The 23,421-nt window shown below is 44.7% G+C and overlaps 1 protein-coding gene across 1 annotated transcript; it reads left to right on the forward strand.

The window, feature by feature from the left end:
- Positions 1 to 29: 29 nt before the first annotated feature.
- Positions 30 to 16,959, forward strand: UBR7 (ubiquitin protein ligase E3 component n-recognin 7 (putative)). Its single transcript, XM_027520744.1, has 11 exons — positions 30 to 253; positions 2,152 to 2,285; positions 2,888 to 2,948; positions 3,816 to 3,911; positions 4,973 to 5,026; positions 5,400 to 5,505; positions 7,449 to 7,657; positions 7,832 to 7,981; positions 8,493 to 8,655; positions 10,214 to 10,275; positions 14,708 to 16,959. The coding sequence occupies exons 1-11, from the start codon at positions 104 to 106 to the stop codon at positions 14,798 to 14,800; spliced, it is 1,278 nt and encodes a 425-aa protein (XP_027376545.1). The 5' UTR covers positions 30 to 103; the 3' UTR covers positions 14,801 to 16,959.
- Positions 16,960 to 23,421: the final 6,462 nt, after the last annotated feature.

A 23,421-nucleotide genomic window follows, 5' to 3' on the forward strand; every position in this document is an offset into this window, starting at 1 on the left:
ATTGGTGTCTGGCACCGAGGCCCCGCCTCCTCCGGCCCCGCCCCTCGCGGACGCTTTTCCCGCCTCCGCCGGGGCTGATCGGCGGTCCCGTTGACAGTTGAGGATGGCCGGAGCCGAGGAGCCAGCTGGGCGACAGTCGGAGTTGGAGCCCGTGGTATCGTTGGTCGATGTACTTGAGGAGGACGAGGAGCTGGAGAATGAGGCTTGCGCCGTCCTGGGCGGCAGTGACTCGGAGAAGTGCTCCTACTCGCAGGTGGGCGCGCGGCCCGGGCCTCGCCTCCTCCAGGCTCCCCTCAACCTCACTTTGCCCACCCGCCTTACCCTCTCTTTTCCCGCCGGCCGCGGCCGGCACCCCGTGGTGGTCCGGCTCAGCTGTTGGTCGTAGGAGTCCCCATCCCAGGCCCAGGTGCCCTTTTACCCTTAGTCTCCTGAGCCCCCATCCTAACCTGTGGCCAGCAGGACGCCCCTCCTTTCTCGATTTTCCTCTCTCCGGCCCCCGACGTTTCTCTGGTTTTGGCCCCGGAGCGGCTGCTCTTTCCTTCCTTCCTCGTCTCTTGGTGCCCCGGCCGCTTTTCACCAAACCAACCCCGTGACCTTTCACATCCTGAGTATTTTTGTCCCTACTTTTCCCATCCTCAGAGTTTTTGCTGGGTACTAAACGGGAGAGTCAAAGCAGAGTTAAAGGAGAGGGCTCTGGATTTGAAAATCTCTCCGCGTAGGCTGGACTCCTGGACAGCTGGTTCCTCTGCAATTTAGTTTGACAACTGCTAGCTGGTTTTTTGGCGAGAGGAAGCAAGTACCACGTCTGTCTGCAGTCGGCCCCCCAGGGGGATAGACCGGAACCCGAACAGCTGTTGGCACTGTCTAAGGAAAGGGGAGGAGAGGAGGAGAGATGGCATTCGGAAAATGGTGGGAACAAGGACTGAAGGGGGTGTGACGTAGTGTTTGGTGACTCATTCTGTTTCTAGGTTCAAAAATGGAGAAAGGTGGTAGAAGAAAACTAATGAGAGATGATGCTTGATAGGAAGAAGAGGTTGCCTTCCAGGCCGGTGGAGTGGAACATTGCAGGATGGGGAGAGAGACGTGGGGTCTTTATGTGGTGTGGCCTGAGATCACAATACCAGTTGTCATCAATGACCAGTTGAGTTTACACTGCAAAGTGGTTAGATTTTTTTTTTTTAATACACCTGGTATCAGAGGTATTTAATGTTGGCTGATATTTTAAAACCTTTGGTCGTCACTGAAACAACTTTTTCTGTTTGCCTTTTTTAAAAAAGCCTGTACGTTATTTTTGAAACGTACTTAGATTTTTAAAACAGACTTCCTTAAAATTTTTTTTTTGTATTGTTGTAAAATATGTGGAAAAGTGCAGAAACCACGTATAAGTCTTGGGAAAGCAAAACCGAAAACACCAGCAGGTGCGTACCACCCAGATCAAGAGATAGAACATTACCAGCATCACAGAAGCTTTCCTGGGACTCCCTTCTTCCCGGAAGATGGCAGCCATTATCAAGATTTGCTTTTCTTTCAACTTTTTATTTTGAAACATTTAAAGTCTACAGTTAAAATGAAAAAATAATATTATGAACTCCTGTGTATCTTCACATATATTCACTTTTTAACATTTTACCACATTTGTTTTATCTTTTACTTCTTCACTGTAATATACTTTGGTTTTTTTTCCTGAACCAGTTGAAAATAAATTTCACACCATGACACTTCAACTCTAAATATGTCAGCATACATCTTAAAATCAAAGGGATTCATTTAATACATTGGTGTTCTCTTTGGTGGAATCACAAGCATATTCCAAAATTAAAGTATGATTATTCCTTACATAAGCTTACACACATTCTCCTGTATTTTCATGTGTTAAAATAGTTAAGTAGACTGGCTTATTCACAGCTGACTGAAAATGTTAACTTCTATCACTTTGAGAAAAAGTTATATGAAACATGTATGAAACCTGCAACCATGTTTTGGGATTCTGTTGTATATGCTTTTTTATTAGTCTCAGTGGCTTTTACAGGAAGATCTTGACCACAGATAATCTGATTTCAGTTATGTCTCAGATCATAGTATGGGCATTAGGTCGCTCTGCCAATGTCTCATCAGTTTTCTGTCTTTTTCCATTTTGGGGCTGTCTTTTAGGGTTCAGTAAAGAGACAAGCACTGTATGCCTGCAGTACGTGCACTCCAGAGGGAGAAGAACCAGCAGGAATTTGCCTGGCTTGCAGTTATGAATGTCATGGAAGTCATAAACTATTTGAGCTGTACACAAAAAGGTAAAATGGTCAGAGATTGATGCTGGATGGTTTTCAAATATTTAGATTCTTTTCCAGTTGCACTTTTTCTCTTAATCATGTTTTTGCATTCAAAGTAGTTGTGCCCTGGTAAAATTTAATGCAACTGTTTTATATAATATAATCGGAAAGAACAGTTTTTCCAGGGGACCTTTTAAAATATAATTATGGGGCAAACTCAGACCACTCCTGCTATTCTGCCACTGTTTTATGTGTGTGTGTGAGACATACAGATATTTGTCTTTATGCATGTTAATTTCTTGGAGAAGGAAATGGCAGTCCACTCCAGTATTCTTACCTGGACAGTTCCATGGACAGGGGAGCCTGGTGGGCAACGGTCCATGGGATTGCAAAGAGTCAGACACGACTGGGCACACAGCACACACATGTTAATTTATAGAATTATTAAATATTTTATTGTAATATGCTTGGGAAAGTTGCGGATTGGATATATGAACAACAACCAAGTCCAATTTTTAGGTCCTAGAAGCCAGTTGAAAGGGAAGAGGCTATGATATGAATGTAAAGAGTAGTCTTTAAATTTAGAAGAAAAATTAAAATTGGCTCTTCCTCCTTTCTTTCAGAAATTTTCGTTGTGATTGCGGAAACAGCAAGTTTAAAAATTTGGAATGCAAATTATTTCCTGTAAGTAAGCACAGCAAACGATAAATGCATGAAAAGTAGCTAAGATTGGTATTTGTCCTAGGGGATAAAAACCAAGAATTTTCAAAAAGGAAGTTCTGTGCTTCTTCTTTGCAAATGAGCAAATCAGTGTTAGACTGTACCCCATTTATTTATTTGTTGGAAAGCTAAGTAACCTGTTCAGAGCCTACCTATAGATTGTAATTACTATGAAAGGCTTTGGGGGTAGTGTTCTCAAGTGATTCAGGTTCAGTTGTGTTGATTGTGCTCATGCTCTAAGGCTTTTTAAAGAAAAGGGTATGACTTTTAAAACTGAATAAATAAAATGGGCAGTAATGAGCATGGGCTTTTGCAAAAGTTTTTCACTGCTTTTTGGATAATAAAGACTATCTTCTACAATAACTTTCAGTGAAATGCCAAAAATGAAACAGAAAATAAGGGACTTTACTGTATTCAATGCTAATTACTAAAGTTATCGTGCTCTTTCTCTCCTTATTTTTAGACAACTTCTTTGCCTACTTTTCACCTCCTAGTAATTTGGGGGCTTTAACTATCATAGCTGGGCATTAAGAAATATCTTGAAATTCTAGACCAGTGTCAGCTTCCATAGATTGATAGTTAATATTTGTGATTCATTCTCCCCCAATTGGTACAAAGAAGGTATAGAAAATAAATTTTATTTTTTCCTTGTATCCTGGAGAAAGTGTTACTTTATAGGATGAATTTTTTCCCCTTGTACTTTGAAGACTAGCTTCCAGGGGAGGGGGTGGTACAGATATTTAGTGCACAAATTTATTGAATGCATAAATTCCATGATGCATGAAATTATAAAGTTAGGCCATGTTTTATATTGAAATTAATATCTTTCAGGACAAAGCAAAGATAAATTCTGGCAATAAGTACAATGACAACTTTTTTGGATTGTACTGCATTTGCAAGAGACCTTACCCTGATCCTGAAGATGAGGTAAGAGATTTGGAGGTCAGCACCAGGACTGTGTCATCTCCAGCCTTCACTCCAGCCTCTTGTCATATTTGGCCCTTTAGCTGTTCAGCAGGGATTTGGGGATTGTGAAAGTATTCTAGATTTATCCCTTCTTTTGACTCTGACCTAAAGCTACAAGTAGTACAGAGCCCAACTATTTTTCTATTTCTTACCTCATGAGAAATATTGGACAGGACTTTATCAAGGCCAGAACTTTTTTCCTTCTTCCCTCTCTTTGCCTGCCTGTTTGCTCCTTTTCTCTGAATACTTTCCAGAAAAATGACCTTCAACTTCTCACATTCCTGCAAGGAGAGAAAATAGGGTGCACAAACTGGATTCTCTTAAAAACTTCAATTAGAGGTGTATGCAAAATTTTAAAAGAATTTTTATTCTTCCTCATTCCTGTACCTTCTTACCTCCTAGACATAACGACTGTTAACACTTTTGGTGTATATATTTTGAGACCTTTTTCTGTGCACGTATAAGTGAGTGAATGTGTGCTTTAATTTCTAGTTTCCTTTTCTTTTGACAAAGGCAAAATTCTGTAATTCACTGTGCAACTTGCTACAATTCACATTACCTCCCTGGGCCTGGGTTTATGTGTAAAATGAAAATATATTACTTATTCATAAAGTTTTGTGGGAATCAGATCGTAAGTAACTGATACGAAAGTTTTGATAATTACTCACAAAGTGCTTATCTCAATGTAATCCTTTTGTAACCCCAGTTCATGGAGAAAGAACTTCTTTGACCCCTTGAATTGCTGTTTCTCCGTGTCTCCTTGACTTTTTGCATGTGGATAGTGGCCTTACAGAATTGGTAGAGAATTATTTAATATCTGATTCTAGTGTGTGCCAGATTTACTTTGATATTCCAGAGTTCATTGTCAGTCAGTTCAGTCGCTCAGTCATGCCTGACTCTTTGCAACCCCATGGACTGCAGCATACTGGGCTTCCCTGGAGAAGGGAATGGCAGTGTTCTTGTCTTGAGAACCCCATGAATTCACTGTAATCATTAATAAACAAATTGCTTTTCTATGTTAGATTCCAGATGAGATGATCCAGTGTATAGTCTGTGAAGATTGGTTCCATGGAAGGGTGAGAAGAGCTTTGACCTTTTAATCCCATTGTCTTTACAAAAAGAAAAGATCTTGTCTTTTTTTTTTTTTTTAATATTTATTTATTTGGCTGAGTCTGATCTTAGTTGTGGCATATGGAATCTACTTTCCTAACCAGGGACTGAACCGAAGCCCTTGGCATTGGAAACAGAGTCTTAGCCACTGGGTCACCAGGGAAGTCCCCCCAAAATCTTGTCTTTTGGAATTAAATTATATTTCACATTATCACTACCCTTCTAAAAAATACTATAGCGATATGATCAATGTACCGTTGGCAATATTTTATAAAATAATGAACTTTCTGGACAACTTGGTGATCACAAGGAAAATAACTTGGTTTTCTGTGTTCACAGCATCTTGGCGCCATTCCTCCTGAGAGTGGGGATTTCCAAGAGATGGTGTGCCAGGCTTGCATGAAGCGCTGTTCTTTCTTGTGGGCTTACGCTGCACAGCTGGCAGGTAAGAGTCTCTGTGGAGTTGGCATGCCTCCAACTTGGGCCGTATGTTCAGTACAGTACAAATCAGTACAATTTGTTCAGTAAGTTGTAGCTACTATGTTTTTCACTGTGTACTTTTACTTTATTTTATGGGGTTTATTTTTAAACTTTTTATTTTGTACCGGGGAATGGCTAACAAACAATGCTGTGATAGTTTCAGGTGAACAGCAAAGGGACTCAGCCATACGTATACATGTATCCATTCTTCCCCAAACTCTCCTTCCATCCAGGCTGCCACATAACATTGAACAGAGTTCCATTTTTAAGGGACTCTGAGGTATAGAAAAAAGTATAAAGTATAAGATCTGTTCCTTCTCCACAAGGTGCTTATAGATAGATTGGGTGACTGCCAAGAACCAATTTTTACTTAAATGGCATGATGCAGAATATGGATGAGACCAGAATTGGAGAAAATGGAGAAAGCAGTTTTTAAGGGGATTTTGAAAGATAACAGAACCCAAACAAGTTGTTCTTAGATATAAGACATGCTACTGGTCGAGGGGGAGGTGGTGACGGTTTGCCATCTAATGCTTTTACTGTACTCTGAGAAATTGACCCAAACCACTAATTAGTAATGAATGTTCTTGAGTATGAAATACTTTATTTTACTCTTAATATTATATGTGTTTATTTTTTAAATGGTAGTACTTCATAGTGTCTGTTGTTCCAGCCTCATAATTTTTTGCCCTTCTCACCTTTAGGGAGCACTTCACCATACAAACCTCAAGCAGCATCCTGCGTTTTTGTTTTGTCTCCAAGTTCTTGTACTTGGTGTGTCCTCTTTCTGTTCATATGCTTTTTTCTGTGTGTGTGTGTTTTAAAAATTTATTTATTTTTAATTGAAGGATAATTGCTTTATAATTACTGTGTTGGTTTATACCATACATCAGCACAAATCAGCCTGTTCATATCCTTTTCAATTACGTCTCACTTTCTGCTGGACCTGAATCTTTTTCTCATTCACTGGATTTTCTTAACCCTTCCCCTCTGCCCCTTCTTCATTTCCTTCCCTGTCAGCAGATGGCCTCATTTCCTAATAAACTGAAAAGCCATCCTGCAGTGTGAGTTCCCTTGTCATTTCTCTGTTCTCTGTTATTTCTGTCTCTGCAAGCGTCCTTTCTAATTTCCTCCTCGCATAAAGAAAAGCTATTGTTTTTGCAAAACTACCCTTCTCCTGTGTTTGCAGCTAAATCTCTTCCTATTGCCTCTTGCTTCTTTGGTGTCCTTGGGTCTTTAACATCTATAGTATTTTCCTTTCTCATTTACATATAAAATGTTTAAATAGTGATTGATATATTTTTTTTAGCTCTTTTTTCCAGATGGTTTTTTTTCTGTTCTTGGTTCACATTTTGTTTTTTACTAGAGTGTAATTACTTGACAGTGTTGTGTTAATTTCTGCTCTACAGTGAAGAGTGTCAGCTGAGTGCCTCTGCAGTGTATGTTGCACATGCATGCATACTCAGTTGCTCGGTCATGTCCGACTCTTTGTGACCCCACAGACTGTAGCCTGCCAGGCTTTGTTCATGGGATTTTCCAGGCAAGAATATTGGAGTGGGTTGCCAGTTCCTCCTCCAGGGGATCTTCCTGACCCAGGGATTGAACCTGCATCTCCTGCATCTCGTGCATTGGCAGACAGATTCTTTACCACTGAGCCACATATATCCCTTCCCTCTTGAACCCACCCTTCCTACTAGTGATTGATATTTTTAAATTTTCTGTTATTTGACACTTTAGAATAGGCAGGCATAACCTAAAAAAGTGTTATTTCCTTTCTCATTATTCCAGAGATTAAGGTTAACTCTCTCCTTTTCCAGATTCTAAAGTATTTTTTAATCAAACTAAGTGATTTCATTGTCTCACTGGTGTGGATGTGTGTGTGTGTGTGTGTTTTCATTGAACCTACAGTAACAAAAGTAACTACTGAAGATGATGGGTTGGTGCTGAATGTTGATGGAGTAGGTGATCAAGAAGTTATCAAAACTGAAAATGGAGCTCATCAAGATAATGTCCTCGAAGAGGATGTTCCAGAACATGGAAAGGCTATTGTGAAGGAAGTTAAAGCAGAGCAGACAAACGAACCATGTACCAGCTCTAGTTCTGAATCTGATCTCCAGGTAACAAAATGAAATCTGAGCTGTAAAAGAAATAAAACTTGAGCAAAATTAATTCTGTAAGCTATGTAGCTTTGGATTTCAGTTGTACCTTTTGCCTAAAAGAAATTCTTTTACAAAATCTAAACTTTGAAAACGATGATGGTTTAAAATACACACTTCAAAACTTAATTTCAGAAAGCATTTCAGAATCAACATCTCAACACAGAATCACAGTCTGGCTGCAAACTTGAGGAGCTTAAAGCTAAGCAGTTTATAAAGAAAGACACTGCCACCTATTGGCCCCTGAACTGGAGGAGCAAGTTGTGTACCTGCAAAGACTGTATGGTAAGTAGCAGATCATGTTCAGCATCAAGTGTTTTGTGGACAGATGCCTAAAATAAGAACACCTGGAAAGTTTATTTATGGAATTGATATTAGAGTATAGGGAACGTAAGTTTTTTTTTTTAATGTTAAGCAAATTTATGAATTAGTGTTTGCAGTCTGAATGTTTATGGAAGCAATTAAGAACGATGCAGTACTTCTTATTTATCTTCATTTCAGTGGAAAATAGCTTTTCTATATCATAGAATTACTTGGAAACACAAATTTCTTGAAAGTTACAGTAAGTTGGTTTTTAAATAAAAATCTCTTAGATCTTACAGCATCCACTGGAAGTTGGGAGATTTCTAAGAGAAATTTGGGCAGAAAGAATAAATCCTTCAAGCAACTCTGCTGAAAGGCTGGGGGTTTTCTGGATATTAGAAAACTTAAACAAATTTTTGGTGATTCTCATGAGGTCGACTTTCTGAGAATGACATACAGTTCTAATGGGGAAAACTGGTTTTATTTTTTAAAGAAAATGTATGGCGATCTAGATGTCCTGTTCCTGACAGATGAATACGACACAGTTCTGGCTTATGAAAACAAAGGCAAGGTTGACCAGGCAGCTGACAGGAGAGACCCTCTAATGGACACCCTTAATAGCATGAACAGAGTCCAGCAAGTGGAACTTATTTGTGGTAAATATTGTTTGTGAAAATTCATCAAGTTCATGAAGTTTCCTTTACCATTAAAAAAATTATATAGAAGGAGGACAACTAAAAATGGTTTAAATTTGGAATTATATAGTAAGCCTCACTTATACTTGCTTGATTGTAACATTGCTGAGTATTTAGCTACTATTTCCATTGAGTCAGGGTTAAATGCTAGAATAATTGCATGCTTGAGAAACCATAGCATGCTATTTTGATTAAGGGTAGATGTATAAGTACAGAATAAGAGGAAATCAATTTCTTTTTCCATCCATTGAAACAGTTTTCATTGAACACTACATGCCATCTTTTTGACAGTTGTTGAGATGCTTCAGTGGTTCACAGGAAACCCACTAGAGGGGAAAATATTCCCAAACCCTTAATTGTAGGCTTTTACATTTTTTCCCCCAGCATGCCCAACTTATTTTCATGATTTCTGTCCTAGACAGTTTCTACTTTTGTACCCCTTTTTTGACAATGGTTATTTCTGTCTTGTACATGTAACGATTTGATTCATTTCCTTTTGCCTTTATTAGACTAAAAGCTTTTTGGGGATAGAGTCTATAACTTGAGGGATATAACCCTCAAGTTCCCATGTATATAATATAATTTATTAAGTGAGATGAGTTTTAAAACTTAATGTTTGACAAGTCCAAGATACTTGAGCAATGGAATTATAGACAGATGGGAAACCTTTTAAAAAATTTTCAGCTGTAGCGACAGATTTTATTTTCTTGGGCTCCAAAATCACTACAGACAGGGTCTGCAGCCACAGAATTAAAAGACGCTTGCTCCTTGGCAGAAAAGCTATTACAGATCTAGATAGCATATTTCAAAGTGGAGACTTGACTTTGCTGACAAAGGCCTATAGAGTCAAAGCTATGGTTTTTTCAGTAGTCACGTATGAATGTGAGAGTTAGACCATAAAGCAGGCTGAGTGCCAAAAGAATTGATGCTTTCGAATCGTGGTGCTGGAGAAGACTTGAGAATCCCTTGGATTGTGAGGAGATCAAACCAGTCAATCCTAAAGGAAATCAACCCTGAATATTCACTGGGAGGACTGATGCTGAAGCTGAAGCTCCAGTACTTTGGCCAGCTGGTGCAAAGAGCCAACTCATTGGAAAAGACCCTGATGCTGGGAAAGACTGAGGGCAAGAGGAGAGATGGTTGGATGGCATCACTGACTCAATGGACATGAGTTTGAGCAAGCTCCGGGAGATAGTGAAGGACAGGGAAGCCTGCCATGCTGTAGTTCTTGGGGTTGCAAAGGGTTGGATAAGACATAGCGACTTAAACAACAGTCTTTTTGGGAGTGGGAGTATCTGTTCCTCGAGGGTTTATTTAATGAAAGAGGGTTCCCAGATGTCAAAGTGAGGGAATTGGGGAGAAATTGAGAACAAATCTGTATGCAGATTTCACTTGAAGAAAAATAGATTAAACTATTAAAATACTCAAATGTTAATGGTCAGGAAATCTTTTGTTCCTAAATGCAAATGGATTGTCTGAAGTTTGTGTCCTTGTCCTTTGCTTTGTTGTTTTGATTTAGAATACAATGACTTGAAGACTGAACTTAAAGACTATCTCAAGAGATTTGCTGATGAAGGCACAGTAAGTAGAGTTAACGAATTTTAATCATAGCCCTGTATGTTTTGAATAAAGTTTCTTTTTTTTTGAAGTGCAGTTGATTTACAGATTTATTGTTACTTTCAAGTGTACAGCCTAATAATTCAATATTTTTATAGATTATACTCCTTTTAAAATCATTATAAAATATTAGCTATATTCCCTTGGTGTGTGTGTTTGTGTGTATATACATACAACATCTTTTTTAACCATTCATCTCTTGATGGACACTTAGGGTGCTTCCATATCTTGGTTATTATAAATAATGCTGCTCTGAACATTGAGGTGCATGTATCTTTTTGAATTAGTGTTTTTGTTTTCTTTGTATATATACCTGTGTGCTGTGCTGTGCTGTGTCGCTCAGTCGTGTCCAACTCTTTGAGACCCCATGGACTGTAACTGGCCAGGCTCCTGTGTCCCTGGGGATTCTCCAGGCAAGAATGCTGGAGAGGGTTGCCATGCCCTCCTCCAGGGTGTCTTCCCAACCCAGGTATCAAACCCAGGTCTTCTGCATTGCAGGCAGATTCTTTACTGTCTAAGCCACCAGGGAAGCCTGGATATATACCTAGAAGTAATTAACTGGATCATATGGTGGTTCTGTTTCTTTTTTTGAGGGGCCTCCATACTATTTTCCATAGATCATTTTCTCTGATGAAAAAGATGACTGAGAGCGTAGTACAGGCAGAGGGAAGGGAGATGAGCAGTAGTGAAACACCACCAGACCAGCCACATTAGGAGTCCTGCCCGAGCCTCCAGATGAGGGATGGAATGGCCACCCAGGATCCTGAGAGAGCAGTTGTAGCTTAGGAGGGGCCATTGGATTGGCCATACTGATTCCCCCAGTCCTGATCATCCAGCAGGATTCCTTGGAGGAGGAAACCAAAATGACCAGTCAGGAAAAAAATTTAAGCCAGACCTCTTTTCTATGATTTGGGGTTCTGTAGTTTAGAATAAAAGAACTTGATAATTGGGGGCTAAAATATTTGTCTTGCTGGTTAGGACAGTCTAACAACTTTTAAGAGCGACACTAACTCTTAATGTGTAATCTTTTTTTTTTTTTTAATTCGTTTATTTATTGATTTGGCTCTGTCAGTCTGAGTTGTGATATACAACTTTATATATTCTTTAGTTGAAGCAGGGCAACTTTTGTCTAGTTTCAGCACGTGGGCTTAGATGCCCACGTGGGCATGTGGATCTAGTTCCTTGACCAGGGATCAAACCCACAGCCCCTGCATTGGAAGGTGAATTCTTAACCACTGTAGTGTTAACATTGTAGGGACCACTAGGGGAGTCCCTACAGTGTCTAATCTTTTAAAATAGTTCTCCAGATGGATTTTCAAATACTTTCTAACTCTTTACTACTCATATGTGTTTATGATGGGATTTTTTTTCTAAAATACTTTTCTATCTTCGAAAGGGAGATATAAAATAAAACTTAACTTTTCTCTTCATGGCCTACAGTTGTCCTTCTAGACAGTAAATGTTCTGCTCTGCTACCGCCAGACAGACTAACGCAGTCAGACCTGGATCTGACAGACACTTAGGACATGCCCTGAGACTTGCTTTCTTGGGAGAAGTCTTTGCAGGCCGAGTGCTTTCTCATCAACGTGGGAAGGACTTGTAGCTGCCTGGATGGCTGGCACTGCTGCCTTGCGGCAGAATGAATTGTGGAGTCTGAGGGTAAAGAGCCTTCTGAGATGGTTTGCTCGTTTTTAGAGAATGTTCCTCATTGTCCCTGTGGATGTCCTTTTGTGTCCCAGCAGCTCTTACCTGTCAGTTATTCTCATTTCTGTGGCAGAAGCTGTCCTCTGCTTAACGCAGCCTCCGCCTTCTCGCACTGGAGCTCCAGGCGTCCACGGGTGTAACTGTTTGAGCTTGGCACTGTCAGTGGCCGTTCCAGGCCTCCCAGCTGTGTCAGTCAGCAGTGTCAGCGCGTGCACTTGTGCCTCTGCTTCTGTGTAGTGTGTGATTGCTGTGCTCATTATTGATTTTGTTTCACACACACTTAAAATCACGCACAAGAAAAAAGTAGGTGTGGTGTCTTTTGCTTTTCACATTTGAAACAATTTTATCCGGAGTATTCACACCTGTCTTCAACATATGGATCTTTGTTATCACTGGAGCCATTCTTAATGAGTCTGAGGTAATTTTTAAATCCTATGTGATGGTTTGAAAGACAGAAAAAATATTTTTTATCATTTGTTTTCAACATTACTAACTAGATCTTTACAAACAAACACCTTAAGTTGTCATAAAGCTTGTCTGCTTTGGTTGTGTTTGTCCATAATATGGTCTATTTTTCGTTTGTTTCCTTTTTTTTCTTTTTCATAATAAGGTCTGGATGTTGTCAAATAATGGCCTGCCCTTTATTTAATGTTTGTGTCTGACTTAAGACTTAGAAACTACACATTTTCTGAGACAAACCAATAAAATGATTTTACTATTGGACCCAAGTATTTTTAGGGCTTCTCCAGTGGCTCAGCAGTAAAGAACTGGCCTGCCAATATAGGAGATGTAGGTTTGATCCCTGGGTTGGGAAGATCACCTGGAGAAGGAAATGGCAACCCACTCCAGTATTCTTGCCTGGAGAATCCCATGGACAGAGGAGCCTGGCAGGCGACAGTCCATGGGGTCGCAGAAGAGTTGGACACAACTTAGTGACTTAATAAACATGCGTTCTTTAACATTTCTACTCTTTATGTTGGCTGTGACCATTTGAGGAGGTCTGGAAACTAAAAATGACACACTCTATAGTTTGTGGGCTCTTAAGTCTCCTCCTACTATATCCTTGCCAGAGAAATGGTTTCCTTGCATTGCCTTTCAGTGTGTAATGTCTGTGATCCAAGTGAGGGACAGAGGCTTCACGTCGGAACTCCCTGGTATCCTACCTGTTAGCGTTTGACAGTGGACATTCCTAAGCCCAGCCGCTCAGCACTCTGAGCTGCGGTGGCCTCAGTGTGTGTTGGCCGTCTCCATCTTGAGTCTGTGAGGGGTTTTCATTCCCGCTGGTTGACTTCCAGCTTATTGTCAGTGTCAGCTACCAGTCTGGCAGAATACTGACAAAATGTGAACTTTTTCAAGGATTAGTCAGTATCTTACCCCAGTGAGTTATTCACATTGGCTTTGCCACTTGGGGATGTTTGTACTTTCACTTCTGGGGAGAGGAGGGGGAAGTTTTCACTTTACACACAAGTATTTGTCTTCTCTTTTCCTTCTCTTTCTCCTTCTTGGTCCCTGCATTCCAGTACTTTCTTTTTCTCTTTCTCTCTCCATACCCCACCTTTATTTCCTCATGATAATAAGAATGTGTTACAAAATTAAAAATCATGTTGGTAACAGTGTGCTGCCTTTGTAATTAAACATCTCATCAGGACTTCCCTGGTGGTCCAGTGGTTAAGACTCCTGTCTGAAAGCAGGAGACATGGGTCTGCCCCTGGTCAATCCCTGATCAGTCGGGGAACTAGGATCCTGATAAATAAGTAAACAATAAAAAGTAAAACCCACATCAACAAACCTGTCAATTGTGGTACAAACTCCCTCTTGGAATAAGCAGGAACTCCTTCTGGGTCATCCCGGTTTACTTTTTTAATCCATATTCCCCCTTATTTTTTTATTTTTAATATTCTATTTTGCTGATAATCATAAACACTCCTGTGTGATGCTCTAATCCTTTTTCCAATAAAATTCAAGATAAATTTCTCATTGTTATTGTATAACATGGATATTCCATTGACTGAGAGTAATGCTTCCATAGTTTTTGCCAATTATTTTTCTGTTTATATAGCAAATGTCTTTAATTTTGGACTCCTGAAAGAGAGAAGAGTTTTGAGGTTTCTTCTTTTTTTTTCTCTTCAGTATAAAGGAGAGAGCACAAGTGTCAAAAAAGCCACCTTTGTTTGCTGGGGTGCTTGTGTGGAACTGAGGGACATCCCAGGACAGCCGTGTCCCGAGGGAGCACAGTGTCCTCCAGAGACCTCAGGGCCCTCGGTGTTCGTGCGGTTCTGTCACTGCTGTCTTCAGCTGACAGTGTTCATAGCCTACTCTGCACCAGGCAGGGCTTGCACAGGCATTACATCTCATCTGCTCTTCAAATGGTCCTGTTAGATGGCTACTGCTTTCATCTCTCCCTTTTAAAAAATATTATGTATTTGGCTGCATTGCATCTCAGTTGCATTATGCAGGATCTTTCCTTGCTGTGCATGGGCTCTCTAGCTGTGGCGCTCGGGCCTAGTGCTGGACAGTATGTGGAGTCTTAGTTCTTCGGCCAGGGATTGAACCCACATCCCCTGCACTGCAAGGCAGATCCCTAACTACCGGGCCACATGGAAGTCCCCCTTTCATCTCATTTCAATGAGGAACCCGAGGGTGGCAGTGGAACCCACACTCAGCACTCCTAATCTTTGCTTTCCATCCACAGGTGGTTAAGAGAGAGGACATCCAGCAGTTCTTTGAAGAATTTCAGTCAAAAAAGAGAAGAAGAGTGGATGGGATGCAGTATTATTGCAGCTAGAAAGGAGTGCAGCGCCTTCTATCCAGGCAGAGGAAGACCCACTTCCTGTTCCAGGAATAAAAGAGGCCGCTTCCTCCTCCAACCTTGAGCTTCCTTCACTCTGCTTAACGACAGTAGCCACAATGTTTATGCCGATTTCACAACCAGCATTCTTCTTTCTGACTCAGCTAAATGCAACTCATTCCACAGACTTGAGCCCCCCAACCCCACCCCAGTCTAGCCAGGGTTATTTGTTCAGAACTTTCAAGAAGTTTGATTTGGTTTTGAGAAAGTAAACTCATCTTTTTTTACCCCCTTAATGATTTGTTCTTTTAACTCCCAAGTGTGTCTACTCTGCCGCAGCCTCTGTCTTCCAGGACCTGCTTTGAGGAGCGTTGCAGAAGCCCTCCTGTCAGCTCCACAGGTCCCCTCACCCCTCTGATCGTGGTGCCTTGGGTCAAAGCTTCCTCAAGCCTGGTCTGCTTCTCTCCCTTGTCCCTGTTTTCTGAGGTTTGGTCATGGCCTAGAAGGGACCTCAGAGCTTGCTTCATCTAGGCTGACCCTCTGGAGTTAGCCCGGACTGCAGCTTTTTGGTTTAGATGTGTGTCACAGGCAAGGAGGTTGACTGATGGCAGGACTGAGGAAGCCTACCTTTGTTACAAATTTTACTAATAAATTTAAAGTGGAAATGTCATTCACAAATCTACTGACTCTAGAATATTAGAATTTCAGTACTGTAGTGCTCACAGGGCTTCCTGGAGAAAATATGCCATTATATCAAGACTAGTCCCTCTCTGCTGCCTAGAAAGTAGACCGGGCACTACCCTGTGAAATCTTGGTGGTTTACAAAGTCCTCCGAGTTTCTTTATATTATCAGGGATATTCATAAGCATATATTAAGAATAGACCTATTTTGATATTGTTCTGTTAAGAAAATGTTATTAGAAGCCCAGTAAATTATTTCCCCCTTAAATCTGTGCTGAAGAAAAAACATACTGGCTTAGCCTACTTGTAAGGAGCAGGGCCAGTGAGTGCCCTGTTTTGGGAGAAGCAGACTGGAGGAGATCCCAGACAAGGCCCCAGGCCGCGCAGATAGTGAGCTTTAAGTAAAAAATAGTCCCTAATGTCAGTCTGCAGCTGAGTCCCTAATAACTGTGAGATCTTCTTTTGAAGAACCTCATGGGATGTTGTATAAAAGCCCATATTTGAGGGGATGTCCTTTCAGTTGGTTTGAAGTGTCTTTAAAGCCCCTCAGTCTGTGTGGAAAACACCTTTCAATAAACAAGAGCCCTCAGCTGCTGTCTCCCTCTGGAGGAGCATGGTCTTTCCTGATGGTAGACGACACACTTTGAGGTGTGTGACTATAAGCATTTGAGGCTTTGGGGCCACAAGTGTATATTAATATTTTGTGTGTGTCCAGCAGTCATAAGTACCCACCGATCCCTGAGTATGGTGAACTCGGCCTACAGAAGGCAAAGGCCTTCAAGAAAAAGTACAGTTCACGTTTTTCTGCCTCAGACCTCCTAATTACAGATCCCCAGGAAGAGTGATGTGTGGAGCGGGAAGATCTTGTGGCCACAGGAGAGGCGTGTGTGCTCTGAGCTGGCCTTGTGGAAGGCTGAAGTGGCCAGGGCCAGAGCTCCAGGCATCTCCGAGAGGGCCGCCACCCCCAGCTTGGGAGCTCTCTGTTCCAAGCCTGAGGATTTTTGAACCCCTCTCTACAAGGTGATACTAGTATACCAGTATGGCCTGAAAGGCTCTATCATCTCAGGCATATGATTTAACCACCAGAAAGTTTCTTCTTACGACAGGTCAGGACCAAGTCTTGGCATCACTGTGCAGCACAAGCAAACCCCCAGTGCTGAAGGGCTTGTTTTAGGAAAGGTACTGTTCCTCTCATGTTAACCAGAAAACCTCTTTTTTTTTTTTAAACCTGTTGTTCACAACTAGTTTTCTTATTGACTGTATTGGACCGTCTCTTCTTGTAGAGACTGATTTTGGCCAACATGTGGCAGTTGATATTAATGCATGTTTTATGCAAAATAAGAATACGATATTAGTTACTTTTAAGGAGTTCTGGCATTGTATGTGCATTTTTGTAGAATTGTTACTGGACTTATAATTACATACTTAACTCTAATCAGGTTTCTGTAAAAATTTAAATAAATCAATTCAAAATAGTGGCTTTCAGATGGTTTCTCGTCACATTTACATGTATGTGGCCTCCGTTTGCAGATGCAGGAACCATGTGAGCCCACGGCGGCAGCTCCAGCCGCCCTGGGGCCTGCTGTAGCGGAGGGGCTGCTCCTGTCTCCCCAGCACGACGTGGCCTGATCCCAGCACACGCACCCCAGATCTCAGGTCTTGCCAGCAGAGCTCCTTCACACACGGGTGCACACGCATATACACACCCGGCTTTGCAACACCTCTGTGCACACACACACATACGCACAGCTTTGCAACACCTCTGTGTGCACACACACGTACGCACAGCTTTGCAACACCTCCGAGGAACACACACAAACTTGGCTTTACAACACCTCTGAGGAACACATACACACACCCCACTTTACAACACCTCTGAGGAACACATACACACACCCCACTTTACAACACCTCCGAGGAGAGAGGGTCCATAATTTCTTAGGTGAACAGAGAACAGAGATGGGTGAGGGTTGTGATGAATCGCAATGTACTCTGGTCTTGCTCTATACAGGGGAGAGAGCCAGGAGCCCACAGGCCAAGGGAGAGACACGGTCCACCTCCACGGTAGCCATTACTTCAAAAGTAAATGTGAGGACAAACCAAGAAGCCCGTGAAGAGGCCCATCTGTGGCCTTCCCCCAGCTCTTGCTTCCTTGGAGATGATTCACAGTTGCAGTCATCACCTATGATAAATGCAGGTGAATAAAGTGCTCTCCATAGCCTTGGAACTGCTCTCATCGGTGAACACTCAGGATTATAGAACCATCCATGCCAGGAAAACAGCGCACCTCCCAGCTCCCTAAAAGGACCCTAGTGCAGTAGAAGAAAACTGAAAGAGCAACAATCCAAGTGATAACCGGACCTTGGCAGGGAGCTAGTTCAGCTCCCACAGAAGGCGAGTGTGTGCTGCGAACGTGGGAAGCAGAGGGAACGTGGAAATCAACCCAGCAGAGCCCCCAGGAGCCAGTGAGGCTGCCTCCCAGTCCGTCTACCTTGAAGCAGCTACCAGACACAAGCCTTGGCCTAAGTGGGCATCTGGGCTACAGCCAGACTGGTGCCTCATGTATCCTGGACCACTGGGCACTAGGCAAGCAATCCACACTTAGGGTCACAGGACCCCTTGGATAAAGGGACCCAAGAAGCCACCCAGCCTCACCTCTTGGGCCAGGGTCCCGTCTCACAGGTGATCCTCACAGGGTCCTGTGCCAGTCTCAGCCCCCTGGCCTCCGTGCCTCCATGCTCTTGGGGCAGCTCCAGGTGACGTGAGGGCACTCAGCCTTTCTTCTCTCTTGGCTGCCGGCATAAATCCTGTGAGCACCGGGGGGCCAGACTCAGGAGGAAGCCAACACCCTGGAAGGCAGAGGAGACAGAATCCAGGCCTTTGGTGTGAATCAGGCACTTCAGCCACTGGTCTGAAGCTTGCGGTCTGCAGCTCATGGACTCCGCTGCAGCAAAGAACACCTCTGTGGATCTCTAGCATGTTCTCCTGAGCACTGCCCGTGACAGAGCGCTCCCTACCACACATGGCACTTGTCCCTTACTCTCCCAGGGCTGGTGCCTTTTCCTGTGGAAAAAGTCTGGACACTTCTGGACTTTTCCATCAGCCTCCCATCCAGTGTTTTGTTCTGGTCTTCTCCCAGGGATTCCTAGGTTGTTCCTGGTGTTCTCCAGCCCCTGCTCAGCTTTATCTCAACTCCCCCCACCTGGAGACTCCCACCTGGGTTTCTCTTCAGCCATCTTTCCTCCTGTGTGGGGCCAATGCCCCATGCTACTTGATTTTTCTCACTCACATCCCCACCTCCTGGCTTCCTTCTCTTGCCTCTCTGCCTCAGGCTTCTGGATGAGGCTGAGCTGTAATGAGCCAAAGTGAAACGTTCTACAACTGTATTGAGTTTCCCCTGGTGGTTCAGCTGGTAAAGAATCCACCCGCAATGCAAGAGACCTGGGTTCGATCCCTGGGTTGGGAAGTTCCCCTGGAGAAGGGAATGGCAACCCACTCCAGTATTCTTGCCTGGAGAATTGCCTGGACAGAGGAGTCTGGTGGGCTACAGTCCATGGGGCGTCAAAGAGTCGGACAGGACTGACTAACCAACACAACTGTATTAGGTTTTCCAGAGAAACAGAACCAACAGGAGATACTCACACCTACCTCTGTCTACCTAGGTCTATAAAATAAGGAATTGATTCATGTGATTGTGATCTGCAAGCTGTGTCTGTAAGCTGGAGATGCAGGAAAAGCCAGTGGGGTGGTTCCAGTCCCAGCCTGAAGGTCTGAGAACCTGGGGAACTCATGACGTAAGTGTCCCAGTCCTGGAGGAGGCCAGTCTCTGAGCTCAAACAGGTAGAGAGTAAATCCTCTCTGCACATTTTTGTTCTATTCAGGCCTTCAACGGATTGAATGATGCCACCACTCCGGGAGGGGCATCCGCTTTACTCAGTCTACAGGTACAGATGCTAAATGCTCTCCTAGATGCGCCAGGATAATGTTTAGCCAGATGTCTGGGCACCCCACGGCCCAGTCAAGTTGACACAGAAAATCAGCCGTCACAACAACTGACCCGCCTCTTTGTCTCCTTCCACCCTGAGCAGTGCTTGTGGAGTAAGGAAGGCCGCGGGGGTCTGGAGGGATGAGCCTGTGTGCTGGCTTTCCTTATGTCCTCGGGGCTGCAGGTGCCACTCAGGCCGTTCTGGGGGTAAGAGGCCCGCGGAGGCGCACAGCCGGTGGTGACCACGTTGGGATCTCAGCACCCGACTCACAGGGGAACGGGACTCTCCACCCCATCAAGAAAGCCCACCCCAGCTGGCGGGCCTGGAGCTGTGAATAAAACAGCAGGGGTGGCAGCTGAGGACAGAGACCCTGATGAGAATGACAGACACACCTTCCCCATCAGTTTCTTTGCAAAGCTGCAGAGTCAGCCACGGATTTCATCCCCCGGGTTCTGTCTCGGTGCATCAGCAGGTCACCTAGCTGCCATGACAGAGGCCCTGGGCTCTCTCTTTCCTGCCTGGCCTTCCCTCCCCTCCGAGACCTCTTTATTGTAAATGGAGAGACCCACAGTGTGGCTAATATTCAAATCGTTGTTTAATTTGTAACAGCACACACCCCGGTCAGTAATGATATATTTGTGGGTTTATTTGCTTGGTATCTGTTCTCCCCACTAAACGGTAAATTTCTCAAGGTCAGGGTCCGTCCTTCCAACTTATGGTTAAAGGGCTGGAATGTGGGGCCGCCTGTCCCACTGTTGGGTGCGCGGCCGTGGGCTGCATGCGCTTGCGCATGTGATCTCCTTCTCCTACCCACAGTGGCCCACAGAGTAGGATTGCCTGTCCCCATATTACAGATGTGGAAACTGAGGCGATGAGAAGCCAGGGGTCCACAGCTCATCAGTGGTGACTCCCGGCTCATTTCATTCCACAGTCCAGCCTTGTTCACTTGGGGGCACTGGAAACAGTTAAGCATCTCGGGGCAGAAATGATGGAAGATGTTGACAGCTTTTACCTAAATCATGGTATATTGTGGTTGGCCCTGGGGTAGGAAGGACCCTGACTCTTTTTCTGGGTTTTCTTTTGGTAAATTCACTACACGACAGGACTGGACTGTCTTCCAGCATCTAAACCACTCCAGGGGTTCCTACACCTTCCAAGAAACACAAACACAACTCCAGCGCAGAGTGCCCAAGCAAGAGGCTGGAGACGGATGGTGACCCTAGAGGGAGAAAGAGGTGCCTCTGCTCACCCGAAGTGTCACAGAGGAGAGAGAATGAGGGACCTGGGGGCAGCCTGTTTTGCCCCTGAGGTTGAGCAGCAAGCTGGAGGGCAGCACCCGTGAGAGGAGGCCAGGGCGGAAAGTGGCCGGGAGCCTGGGGACTGTGGGGACCGTGGCCGTATGACTGTCTTCAGCTGTCCCCCAGAGCTGGCTCCAGATCCAGGAGATGGACATGTCTATTATTTATGGGTTGAATCTGGCCAGAAAATTGGTGGCAAGGTGAGCAGGTTGAGGAGGCCGATGCCTAGGGAGGCTGGGCTGTTCAGGAGAGAGGGGAGTAAAGAGGACCCAGAGGAAGCGGGAGGTGGGGGGGGTGGGCATCTGGGATGTGGTGGCCTGAGAGCAGGAAGTGAGTTAGGGTTTCAAAGGTGGAGCCTTTCTGGGGACAAGGGCGGGGTGGCGGAGCAGGTGGCTGGGGGTGGTCCGGCTGTGTTGGGAAGCACAGTGCAAAATAGCCTTGAAGGAGAAGGTCCTTGGGAAAATGGCGGAAGGCCAGAAGTACCCAGGCTTTGCGTACTGAAGCTGAAAAACATCTCCTGCCTTTAGCTATGCTTGGCGCCAAGATTTAATAACTAAACATTAAGGATGTTGCTTGAGAAAAAGGGTCATTGGGATAAACACATGGGTCATTTAGAACGCGCTGTCCTTGAAATATCTTTTACTGATTATGTCTTAACCCTGTACGTGCTCTGCTGGCCGTATACTCTAAGCTCTTTGTTCCTGCTTCTATAAAAAAGGCTTGACTGCAGAAATAAACTTGTCAGTCCTTGCGAGAGACTGTCCAAGTGTTGTTCTTTCAGGTTCGTCATTTCCAAGTCCCGGCGAGAAAATCCCCAACAGGCTGCTCCCCAGGCTGATGGCCAGGCCTGCGCAGAGAGGCCAACAGTGAGGCTGAGCCGAGGCCCCAGGGTGTGACAGGAGGGGCGGGGTGACAGTCACAAGGCTGAGGGTGGGACAGGCAGATGAGGGAGCTGCAGGGATGCTAGGGTGCCACACTGGGGGGCGGCCACACACCGCTCACCCTGACCCTTAGGTGTGGGAAGTGTTCCCAGGAGAGGTCTGCAGGGTGGGAGAAGGGATGGGCCTCAGCTGAGGAAAAGGCCGGTGAGGAGGAGACGGCGGGAAGGAGGAGGCCACTGCAGAGGAAGGGCAGGGGACGGGGTCAGGGGATGGCCGTGGGAATCCGGGAGTGGAGCTGGATCATGGGAGGAGTCCAGGGATCTGTGCAAGTGACTTGGGAGAGGGGAAACAGCAGGTCCAGCGGGACAGCTGACCCCAGCTCTACAAAGAGCACAGTACTGACAACCCCTTGGGCAGGGGGGGAAGTCGGGGCACTTGGGCCTCTTGGGGTGCCCCACACCTGGACTGACCAGAGGGCGGGTGAATCTGTGTAGATGTGGAGAAATAAGAACAAATGGTTGTAGTTCAGTCACAGAGTGTGGAGAGGTATTCGGTTCATCTGATGGAAGTTTCCAGAAATGGAGAATGTTTAAGGTGAGGGATTTCAGTGGGAGAGTGCAAAAGGCAAGACCTGCCCACAGACCCTCACAGCAGGCCTGCCAGGGGTATTGAGGAGCTTCTTCACCTGAGAACAGGAAGACAATGTAGTGTGACTCAAGGATTAAGAGGCAAAATGTGAGAAGTCCACACAGAGCTCAGACAGTGAACTGCTGCCGCCCCACTTAAGGATGAGGACACACAGGCTGAGGTGGATGAGGCGGCACCCCGGCGACGGTCCCCACCAGACAAGCCCCCCTCTGCAACGTGAGCCCTTCCTCCCTCAGGATTTCTGGCCTTGGCTTCCTCATTCTCCCACCGGCCAGGGTGGTCAAAAGCATGTTTGGACTAGCACACTTTGTGGCAGCAGATGCCCACCCAAGGTTACAGACAAGTGACGCCCCCAAATCCGAGGCTCTGAAAGATGTGAGGCTTACCCTGGGGCAGTCCTCAGAGGAGGACGTCTTAGCCCTGCTGCCGACACAAAGCCTCAGGGCCGCATCTGGGCTATTCAGCATGGTGAGCTCTGGGGGTTTTAGAGGCCAAATAAAAAGGGGCCAGAGTTGTGCAGATGAGGGACACACTGATGAGTCGTTGAGGCGAAGACTGAGGTGAGGCCCGTGATGCCAGTGTTGTTCTCCCTGTCAAGTGTAAGCTGCGTTTGGAGCTGGGACATTTCATGCAGGCTTAGTGGGGGATGGAGAGCAGACCCACAAAGTCACTGCCATCCTTTCTCTGCAGGGCTGCTGCTGCTGCTGCTAAGTCGCTTCAGTCGTGTCTGACTCTGTGCGACCCCATAGACGGCAGCCCACCAGGCTCCGCCATCCCTGGGATTCTCCAGGCAAGAACACTGGAGTGGGTTGCCATTTCCTTCTCCAATACATGAAAGTGAAAAGTGACAGTGAAGTCGCTCAGTCGCGACTCCATGGACTGCAGCCTACCAGGCTCCTCCGTCCATGGGATTTTCCAGGCAAGAGTACTGGAGTGGGGTGCCATTGCCTTCTCCTTCTTTGCAGGGAGCATCCCTCAAACCCAGACAGGTGAGCAAACGTGGAGACAAGGGTCTGGGAGGGTCCAGGGAGCAGGACGGTCCCTTCTGGGGAATTCGCGTGTTCCTGGCATTAGGACAGATGACCAATACTTGTTGTTCAGTCGTTAAGTCGTGTCTGACGCTT

This window comes from Bos indicus x Bos taurus, chromosome 21, assembly GCF_003369695.1.
Source record: "Bos indicus x Bos taurus breed Angus x Brahman F1 hybrid chromosome 21, Bos_hybrid_MaternalHap_v2.0, whole genome shotgun sequence".
NCBI classification, from domain to species: Eukaryota; Metazoa; Chordata; class Mammalia; order Artiodactyla; family Bovidae; genus Bos; species Bos indicus x Bos taurus.